Raw genomic sequence first — 11,425 nt, forward strand, 5'->3', positions numbered from 1 at the left:
AATTTCAGTTCCAGGCCTACTTGCATCACCCATATTATCGAAACCAGATTGTGCATACGTGCATCAGATTGCCAGCTCCGCCTCACCTACCGGTATGCCTTGCGGTAGAAGCAAGGTCAAGTTCGGTGGCCTTCGCAAGCCACACACTCGGACAGTAGTCGGGTGTTCCCCGCGATCCAGAGCGACACCCGTCCCAGGCAGCTGCCCGGTATAGCAGGCTACAGAACAACACCAGACCCCTGTGGTCGCGTAAATCAGCGACATGGGAATAACCGAGAACTGACATGTCCGTCTGTAACTGCGAGCCATTAGCCATCGCGAGTGTATGTGAAGGGTAAGAGGAAAGACGGTAGCAGGTCAGTTTTTCTCTTAATCGAGTGAAACACATTTTCAACTTCACTATTTCATGTAGAATCAACGTACAGCTGCAGTGACATAAAATACAGAATAACTGAGTGCTTCTACACCGACGGAAATGGGGAGTGTTACCTTATGAACACCTTATAATGCTAATCACATGGGTGCATAATGAACAGAAATAAAACCTCTTCATTCAAAATCACATACTCCAACATGCATGCTAGTGGTGAATCGTTGCATTTTCCACAATGAAATTTTGACGTCATCAACATAGATCACTTCAGACAATCAATATTAGGAAGCTTCTAATCACACAACATTTCCTCAATCACGGAAATAAATATGTTCTCAAAGACAGCTTAGATCATGGCTAAAAACAACCCATCCTAGCACTTCGTCATTGCTGTGTTGTTGGTTCCATATGAGCTGTGACTTTGTAGAAATGGACAGACCGGCTGACGTGACGTAGTAGTTAAAAGTCACTGGACGATTAATTGGCAGGACTTTGGTTAAAATCCCCTTCCAGTTATCGAGATTTAGGATTTCCGTGATTTCCCTAAAACGCTTAAGGCAGATGCCTGAATGGTTCCTTTGAAACCGGCCGACTTCCTTCCTCGTTCTGACCGACTTCGTTCCCCAATCCGAGCACGTGCACCATCTTTAATGATATCTTTATCGACGGGACGGAAACCCCTAGCTTTTCCTTTTTACGGCGAAAGACTCGATTTAGTTAAGAAACACAACATCGTTAAGGTTCCTGATCGATATTTGTAGGACTATCGCTTGGTCCACTACGCCTAACATTTCTAATTCTTTTTCTCGGAAATGGACGTCAAGTGTGGCTGTGATATACGCAGGATAATGACATCCCATATTATTATCCTTGAACTTATGGGATATTGCTGATATTTCCAGCCTTGACGTTCATCATAGTACATCAAATGTTGATGTTCCTGCGAAACTATTGCTGATCGCTTAAGTGGTCTCTTTGGTGCACAGGAAACAATTACACCAACCTGGTATATGATTTATGTACTCATGATCATGGAAATTAACTCGAAATAATCGATCTAGCAAAAACGTACCCAAGACGTGAACTAGTGGAAGGGGATGAAACTTCATATTAGTTTTGTACGAGGGGGAAAGGCGGAGAAAACAATGCACCATTTCTTACACAATTATGGGAAACTTTGTGTCCAAAGATACTAATGCCACCACTTTATTACAGGTACCTATTACCTACAATGTAGGGTCAGGGATTTTCTCTGCCTCGTGATGACTGGGTGTTGTGTGATGTCCTTAGGTTAGTTAGGTTTAAGTAGTTCTAAGTTCTACGGGACTGATGACCACAGATGTTAAGTCCCATAGTGCTCAGAGCCATTTGAACCTACAATGTAGCTTACTTCATTGAGAGCGCATACAATATAAATCTTTCATTCTGCGGCGGAGTATACACTGTTTCGAAACTTCCCTACAGATTAAAAACGTGTGGCACGCCGTGACTCGAATTCGCAACCTTTCGTTTCGCGGGCAATGCCCTTACCGACTGAGCTACTAACTCACGACTCAGGACCCACCCACACATCTTTATTTCTGCTAGTACTTGTATCCCACATTCCAGACTTCACAGAAACGTGGGCGGCCAATCACTGCGACACATGTTTGCCCAACTCTTCAACAGTGGACAGCAAATTCTCCGACTTTGCATGTCGTCCGTGTTCTAAGATACTGTTCTAAGCCCCTAAAGCTGTCTAGGTTCTAATATTGGCGCTGTATAGGTTTTGCTTGGATTTATTTTCGACGAGAGGAACGCCAGTGTTTCTGTACGGGTTTAGTGAGATTATATTTGTTACAGCTTCTAGCAGCGGTTGTGTTAATCTTTCGCAACTGATTTATGCGGAAGTTATCTTACGCCTTCAGTTTGCTCCTTCCGTTATATGCTTCTCACCCAACCCCTTTGTTACGAGCGACTTTTCACGAGCAGTCCGTAATAAAAGGCAAAAGTGCTTGGGAAGAGGAACGACTGAGAATTTCCCCAGGCGTGGTAGCCCAACGAACTCTGTCAAGGTCAACAAGACGGTGTAACAGGTAACGCAACTGTCACAGCGATTAGTGGTCTCGTTGTATATATATGCCAGCGTCCGCCGAGGACAAGGAGTTTTCGAGACGGCTTCTTCCAGACCAGGGTGAGTCAGCATTGGAGGTTTTCTTCACAGGGTCACAAGTGTTCCCGTTCAATAGACTCCTCAACAGTACGGCATTGCCTGTTTAAAAATATGAAAGTACACTCGAGCTTCGAATACATTTGCTTTCCCTAATACCGATTTTAAGTTATCACTCCATTTCACATCGCTTCTTAATATTACTTCTAAATACTTACACGTAGTTAGTTAATTAGTTACGTGTTCCAGTTATCATTTAAAAAGATTAACGCAGGGTGTTCGGAAAATTCCGCTACAAACTTCTAGAGGGGAGTGAGTACATAACATTTTGAATAGGAACCCATATCTGGAAACTTACTGTTTCCGTTCAACGACGGTTTCAGTTCACATGTTTACGTCATCCACTTGTGGTCGAGGAGCTGAATTAAGGCGTGACACAATACAATTGTTAAGTAACAATTCGAAAGGAAAAGTAACGAACATCAATTTATCAATGAAGCAAATTTGTTTGTATTAACACTTAAAGATTGCGTGTATTCATCATTCCAAAACAAAAAAGAACCAGCATACTGTGGGTACAGAACGGTACTGATGTATTACAAGAGGGGCTCAACGTGGCGACCACCAATGTTGTTACAGCCATGTTCTGGTACACGCTCTCCATCCCACCTGGTGTCTCTTCAGTTTCTAGTGCAGCGGGCAGAACTCGTGCCAGCAGAACTCTGTCTCTACAGGAGTCACGGAAATTAAAGTCTGCATACGGCCCCACAAGAAGAAGTCCGTAGGAATTCAAACCGGTGATAGCGCTGGCCACGAGGTTGGACCAATACAACCTAATATATTTCACCATATCGGTTGTTGAATTGTCTCCGAACCACACGTGAGAAATTGGGTGGTGCACCACCATGCTGAAAACATATTTCATTATGGGCATTCAGTAACACAGCTTAAAAGAATGGGTCCAATATTTTTCTAAGAAGATGAAGCATACAGGACCAGTTAGCTTGAGTGGAAGAAGGTACGGCCAAATCACATGACCGTCCAGAACACAGTTCCTAGTGAACTTACGTTCACCTGTGAAGAGAATTCGACGTGTGTGTCGGTGCAGCGGTGCGGGAACCACGTGTTGCAGGCAGCGCGTAATGGAAAATCGGGTGGACCCATAGCGTGTACCCCTTGTAAGTGGTACGGATGTAACTGTTACTCACGTAGAACGTCCTAGACGATACTATGACGAACACCCATTGCGTGTGCAATTGTTCGAGTAATCCTTGAAAGGCTCGCTTCATCTCGATGCAGTACATCTTCGTATTCTGGGGTGCGGCGTTGCCGTGAGGCACCACACTGCTGCCTCCTCACGGTGACGGCATCTGTTTCTCGGAGCCGCTGCGTAACTTGGGCAAAACATTTGTGCAATGGCGTGCTACGTTGCGGAAAACGTCCGTGATACAGCCGGCTAGCAGCTTTTCCTCTACATCGAGCTTTTATATATACAAGGAGCATGTCTGTGGATTCCAAAAACGTGTACCGAATCCTGTTTACTGTGTCGGAGATGCACAGGCATTGAAGAACCCTCGCGGGAAGGCATACGTTAAGTGACATCAGGCGACCATTTGGCGTAGAACAAGCCCTCCTGTCTACCCTATAGCATACCAGGAAAAGCAGCTCTGAGACTCTAATCTAGGATTCTTTCCCACAGCTGGTGTGGACGCGTTACACATCTGAGTTTGTAGGATTAAAAAAAGTAACAGCTCCTCACTTCCTTCGAATACAGGGACAATCATCATAACGGATTACGTTTTAGCCAAAAAGTCACGAATAAGTAGTGAAGAGGTGGTATTAGTGTGGTGCAGTTGGAATGAATCGTTTAGCACAGACACGAATGTCTCCTTAAGGCTCCATCGTAGCCGTACTGTTTTTCAACCTACTCCTATATTAACGATATCTCTTCAGGAAACAGATTAGAGTTGCATTTACTATAATCCGATATTCGATTGAGAAGTCCAGCAAAGTGCTTGGACATTTATAATTTTACTGTTACGCGTTTTTCAATTGAGGAGATTGACGGTGAGATGAAGTATATCTAAGGTTACGTGACGTAAATTAGAGTTTGTACTACTGCTGTTATAAGTGTTTTCGAAACGAAACAACTGGAGCATTAAATACTTTTGCCATAAACTTATTAATTTTTACGCTCATTTGCTTATTACTTAGGACTGTAATTTCATTTAGGCGTTATAAGGTCGCGGAAGTTTCGAGATATCGGATAGTGTCTAGCAAAAACGCGAAATTGCTTTCGAGTGTATCTCATGAAACTTCGGCTGGTTGAAAACTGTATGTTCCAGCGGTTCCAAAATGAAACAGTTTCTTTAAAATAATTAGTTGTTCTCTTTTTCGTTGCTTACTATGATGATAAAAGTCAATTTTGCGAGAAATTCTAAAATTAATATTTTTTGTATTGTTGGGAGTCAAAGAGTCAAATAACCTCAGCTCGAAGGATCATTTGAACAATGCAGCACTTAACCATCGATCTTAGGATTGGCAGTGGATAAGAGTTAAGCTACCAGCACGAAGGTCACAGGTTTTCTCCCCAGTTGGTTCTACGATTTTTTTCATTTACTTATGGCCTCTTTATCTAATCATGAATACTAAATATGAAAATGCTAAGTTGCACTGTTTTCGAATTCAAAGGTCGAAGGAAGACAAGGGCACACCACCTGAAAAATGACCACGCCCTAGGAAAAAGCTACAGAGTTGAAACATGCTTTCGGATTAGGAAGAGATTTCCTTTCAGACATTTATTAGAATGTCTTAACATTTAATTTAAAAAAATTCCTAACAGTAAAATTTTTCATAGTTGATCACTTGTTAGTACACAATAACTACCAGTTCAGTGATAATATTACCTGAAACAATATGTCCAACATGTCCCAGTGTTCGAACCACCGTTTCACTTATACTTTATACGATAAACAAGAAAGATGGTTCAAATGGCTCCTAGCACTATGGGACTTAACATCTGAAGTCATCAGTCCCCTAGACTTAGAACTACGTAAACCTAACTACCCTAAGGATATCACACACGTCCATGCCCGAGGAAGGATTCGAACCTGCGACCGTAGCAGCAGCGTGGTTCCGGACTGAAGCGCCTAGAACCGCTCGGCCACAGCGGCCAGCCAAGAAAGATGTTTCCAGTTATATCCCTCTACAGTCCTCCCAATATCTGAAATTTTGGTTTACTAGATTAATGTTGTTTGCAGATTTCATACTTGTTGTCCACGAAGATACCGGTTTGGTTCCTTCACGATTATTTTGTTCCAGATGTTCGGGAAGCTGTTTGCAGCGCTAGCAGTAGTGGCGCTTGCGCAGTACGCGAGAGCCGCCGACGTGAATTGCGACGACATACGCGTCAGCTGTCTGCAGATAGACCCCAAAGTGTGCAGTGCGCGCGGTGGCGTCTTCATACCCAGGGGCGGTTTCTGCGGCTTCTGCGACATCTGCCCCAAATACGTCGGCAAGTTCTCCACATTTCCTTCATCTCCGTTTCTTGGTCGCATGTCACCCACTGGGCTAGTGAATACTATTTGTAACATATCACATCCTTGGCTGTGCTCGTCCAGGCAGCTACTGTGTGAGTCGGGGGTCAACTTCCGGGGAAGTAATCTATTGTTCTCCAATTCCTTAATCTCCATTCCTTAATCTTGCTAAATCGGTCCCGGGAAGCCTTGGAAAGATTCATCTCTTTGCTACATTCTAGTAGAAGAAACTAGAAACTGCCATTGGAAATGTTTGAATTCTATTCCTGAGGGTAGTTGGCCGAAAGGTCCGAATATTGAAATACACTGTAAGAGCAAAAAAAAAGACCCACGCACCAATAAGGAGTTATCCAGATTGGATGGGACCAGATAGATGTGATGTTCATGGGCAGACAAACAAATGGTTATAGTTTCAGAAAAATTGGTTGATTTGCTCAAGAGAAAGAGCTTCATAAACAGAGCGAGTCAATAACGCATTGGTCTACCTCTGGCTCGTATGCAAGCAGTTATTAGACTTATCATTGACTGATGCAGTTGTTGGAAGTCCTTCTGAGGGATATCATGCCGAATTCTGTCCAGCTGGCGCGTTAGAAGGTCAAAAGCCCGCACTGGTTGGAGGGGCCTGCCCACAATGTTCCATACATTCTCAAGTGGGCAGAAATCCGGAGACCTTGCTGGACAAAGTACGGTTTGGTAAGCACGAAGACACGCAGTGGAAATACTCATCGTGTGCATGCTGACATTATCTTGCTGAAATATAAGCCCAGGATGGTCTTTGTTGTAGATACGTCCAGCTTTTTGCTCGAAGACTGCTGTCGGAATTAAGAGCTAAAAACTCTCCAATTTACGGGCTACAAGACATTTTCTCCAGTTCTCTGCCATAGGTAGCTACCACCTTACCCTGTTTACTTATGTGCAATCCTTCGGTTCCCAGCAGCTCCCTGTTATGTCGTAATTTGCATAGCATCAGTCAGTTTGGTAGTTTTTTATTTCCTCTTTGTTTCCTGCCAATGAAGACTGGCTTGAAGAAGTGTTTCACAAAAGTCTGTATTGTAGAAGTTTTATCCATTTCTGCATAAATACTGCATACTACATTTATTTGAACCTGCTTGATAATCAAGCACTCGTCTCCCTCTACTATATTTACTTCCCCACATTACCAATATAACTTCCCCTTGATGCTTTTGGAAGTGACATATCAGTCTGTCTCTTCTTTTAGTCCAGTTACGCATTTAGTTCTTTTCTATAGATTTGTTTCAGTACAGCCTCATTAGTTATTTGAACTGCCCCCTAATCTTCAGCATTCATTTGACCCACCACATCTCAAAACTTTCTGCCCTCTTCTTACTTGTACTGCTTAATGTCCACATTTCATTCCCACGAGCTAGAGAAGTACTATCTGATAAGACTTCCTAACACGTAAATTTATTTTCGACCAGCTGCTACCCACAGCTGCGTTCGTGTATCAGTAGTTTTGTTTTGATGAGTGATGGCAAGTAAAGCAAGAATGCTACAGTATGTGCAATAACATCAGCTGCCCTCATGTGTCTGTCTGTTTGGATAAGCATGGATTGCAATGTGCGCCCCACTCTCCCCCCTCCAAAGCTGTCCCACCACACGATGCGTTGGCATGCGCAGCGTCGCTTCCGTGCAGTGCCTACAGAGGGACGTGGGCAGGAGTGCACATCTTTGCACTGTGCTACTGAAGCAACTACACATTATACACCATGCACATTATACAACAAAGAGTGTAGAAGTATGAATTAAACACAATGAAGATTAATAAGCTTTGCATTCATTAGTTTGAATAGTGTCATGTGGCACATATGAACCAATAAAAGCATTTTCACAAATGTGACAAAGAGCAAAAGTCTTAGAGTAAAAATCTTTTTCAAAGACTTAATATCTTCCCTATTTCGCGTAATATTTTTCAAATCAACACTTCTCTCGTACCAGACACTTCTCATAGTAGTCTATATTCTCCCCCAGAGTTCATCTACCTACATACCAAATTTCATGGAGATCGAATCAGTGGGTTAGTGATAAAAATGTAACTAAGAGTTACTTTCTCAATTATACTATTAGTAAGGATACCGATAAAACTTTTAGTTAGAATATCTTTTTTCTGTGATCCGGTTTCAATGCAATAAATCCTACTCAGTGCATGAAGCAATGCTCAAGTTACCTGTGAAAATTCCATGAAAGAGATTATCGTGTTCAAACAAACAGGCAGACACGGCGGTTTTAGATGAAACTTTAAATCACGATAACCTTTTTTCCGTAATCGTTTTCTGATGAAATAGAGCCCGAGCTAAGCCTAAGATAGCCGTGAAAAATCCATGAAAATTCGTCCAGTAGTTTTGGAGATTAGCGTGTTCAAACAGAGACGCAGACAGACACGACGGTTTTAAGTAAAACTTTAAATCACGATATCCTTTTTTCTTGATCCTATTTTGATGAAATAAAGTCTGTATGGTGACCCAAGCTATGTTCAAGCTACCTGTGAAAACCGCATAAAAATTCATCTAGCAGTTTTTGAGAATCGTGTTCAAACAGACACGACAATTTTACAGATTTATTATTAGTATAAACCTTAATATATTTATTTCTCAGAAAAGTTTAACTTGTTATTGGCAGTTTACATTTTATATCTTATGCCGTCGTTAATAAGTTTACTACTGCTTTTACTTTCTCTTTTAGGTATCTCATTGCCTCGAAATGACTTAATTCGACGACATTCAAATAGATTTGTTTCACTTTTATCGATGTTCTTACTATCACATCTTTTCAGGGCACTATCTTTCCGTTGTTCGAAGACTTTTGCCTTATCTTACATAGGCCACCCGTAGGATCTCGTTTATCTCCTTTGGTTCTTATACAGCAGGGATTGGACAAAAATTTGAGTACACCATGAACACATTACCATGCCTAACACGGTGTACGATAATCGTTGGCATCGAAAACAGCTTAAATTCGTCTCCGATAAATAAAGGTCCTGTGAAACAGTGGCAAATCCAGGTAATTATGATAGAGATACATAGCGATGACGCACCCTTCTCTCCAAAGTGGACCACGAAAACCCAATGACATTGACAATGCTCAGGAAACCGGCCCTGGACGATGCAAGTTGTGTGAACAGAGGCCCTGCCGTCTTGGAACACAACATCACCATTGGAGAAAAAGCATCTTACGATGGGATGGGCCTGACCAGCTGAAATAGGTCAAATAATCCTTGCCAGACCAAGGAGCCCTTTGAATAGTACGACGTGGCTATCCAGATCATCATCGAACCACCGTCACGTTTCACTTTCGGTACGTAAACTCTGCCAGAAGCTCTAAACAAACAAGACTCATCCACTGGATGACATTATTCCGTTGCTCCGTAGTCCAGATTTTTGGATTTGGCACCAAGTGTTTTCATTGTGGACGTGGTATCAGTGATGTGTTGTTTTGGAATTCAAGCTCGCCTTTTAATTCCCCACATCTGGAGCTCCAATCGTGTTGTTTTCGTGCTGGCAGGATTTACGAGTGCGACATTCAGTTCTGCAGTGACTTCTGCAGCTGTCTTCATCTCATTTTTTGTCACAATCCCCTTCCATGACTGTGTGTGTCACGATTACTCAACATACACTTCCGTCCACATTGTACTTTCCCTGTGTGCGGTATAAATCTTCAGTATGGTATCTCTTGGACACCTAACATTCGGATCACTTGGTTACGGAAGCTCCAACAATGATCCTATTTTCTAATTCACTTACCTCCGACATAATGCTCTCATGACTAAATACAACACTGTTATGTACACTGCTGAAACTTGCAACACATTGAGGACATTGCAGAGATTCTGTTCATTGTAAATTGCAGGCTTGGCTGTCTTCTATATTTATGATCAAGCATGCATGTTTCCATATTTCTGTCCAGCCCCTTCAACTGCAATATTTATTCTGTAGACGTTATTTTTTTCGCTGCAATTTTCCCCTGATAACTCTTGAATTTCAAAGAGTCTATTCCAACATCTTTCTTGTAAATCTGCTAATTTTCTTTCTCCAAAGTATCTCCTAAGATAAGTTATAATGTAACTAGATAGTTTATTTGGAATCCACTGTACGCATACCTTGATAAGAGATTAGAACTTAGTAGCTTATCGCAGATGTAAACCAGAATTGTCGTTTGTTTAGGTGTGGGGCAGTCTTGCAAAGATGACGACCCGTATCTGCCACCAACGCCCACGTGCAAAGAGCCCTTGATCTGCGACCCAGCCAGCAAGAAATGCGTGGCAGCGCCTGCAGGTGGCAATTAAAGTGACTACACGGCGCATCTCAGCTCTACGGTTATTGTGCCTGAAGCAGCATTGCATACCAAGGTGGTGTCATCATCGAACTGCCATTCTGCATTTTTACACTGAAGCTAAAGAGAATCAACACTTAAAATTAAATAAATTAAATTAAACACTTAAAATTAAATTACCCTAGGTCAAATCATAAACATGTTATTAATTTGTGTTATAGAAATTCAACACATGTTGCTGAATGAGTGTAGAGTATACTGCTAAAGGAAACAGTCTACTTATTACATGCCAAGAGAGGTCAAATTCCACCAATTTTCGCTTTAAAAATAAAGGTTTCACGCAAGTTAAACAGTGTGGTATTTTTTTGTAATAGCTTTCCGCTATCTTTCTTAAGAAAAACATAAGAGCATAAACTGTTAGATATTCCCACACAATAATGGGTTTGCTGATTCTAATTACTGCTGATGGCGTAATAAAGATTTGTGGCTTATTTTACATTAACCTACAAGAAACAAAACACTTGGTACACTCTAATGAGGAACTGAAATGGAGACTGTTCTTGTGTTGGGGAGACAGAGCTGTTGACTACGTTGCATGTGGGATAGTACTGTTTTTCATGCGGATGGTATGACGTCAGACCTTGTACTGACCTACAATGCGAAAGTCAAGTCCAGAGTGGGCAAGACGCACAGTGTCGTCGAGTTTTATGGGTGAGAGATCCTGGGTACACGGCGTATGGGGCGCTCTGTTTCCATGCAGGCACTGAGATTCTCACATGTCATTGTGTCAAGGGAGCAGAGCTTGGCCCATACCTGTGCAGATGGTATGGTAGGAAAGGGGACATTGGAAAGTAGTGGTGGGGGTTGCATTGCATGTGGCCACTGCTCAGTAGGGGAGGTGCAGTTCAAGAGCTGAAACCTGTTCACAAGCAAAACTTATCAGTTATAAGCTATTGAGTATGTACCTGTCAACACGTTGTGACACTAAGACCAACAATTCAACAAGTCAGTAGGGTCTGAGTCTCGGAAATGGAGTCGCTCAGTGCTCAGAACGACACTGCGTTTCTGCGCAGTGCCCAG

The 11,425-nt window shown here is 42.3% G+C and overlaps 1 protein-coding gene across 1 annotated transcript; it reads left to right on the forward strand.

Annotated features, from left to right (window-relative positions):
• Positions 1-2,517: 2,517 nt before the first annotated feature.
• Positions 2,518-10,676, forward strand: LOC126144297 (uncharacterized). Its single transcript, XM_049915483.1, has 3 exons — positions 2,518-2,546; positions 5,844-6,036; positions 10,237-10,676. Exons 2-3 carry the CDS (start codon positions 5,844-5,846, stop codon positions 10,356-10,358), a joined length of 315 nt encoding a protein of 104 aa, XP_049771440.1. The 5' UTR covers positions 2,518-2,546; the 3' UTR covers positions 10,359-10,676.
• Positions 10,677-11,425: the final 749 nt, after the last annotated feature.

This window comes from Schistocerca cancellata, chromosome 2 (assembly GCF_023864275.1).
Source record: "Schistocerca cancellata isolate TAMUIC-IGC-003103 chromosome 2, iqSchCanc2.1, whole genome shotgun sequence".
Lineage (NCBI taxonomy): Eukaryota > Metazoa > Arthropoda > Insecta > Orthoptera > Acrididae > Schistocerca > Schistocerca cancellata.

What these genes read in the sequence shown, in the direction of transcription:
- LOC126144297 (XM_049915483.1), top strand. Translation starts at nt 5,844, where the DNA reads ATGTTCGGGAAGCTGTTTGCAGCGCTAGCAGTAGTGGCGCTTGCGCAG. An exon ending in CATCTGCCCCAAATACGTCG is followed by an intron (nt 6,037 to 10,236) that starts GCAAGTTCTCCA and finishes TCGTTTGTTTAG; the next exon opens with GTGTGGGGCAGTCTTGCAAA.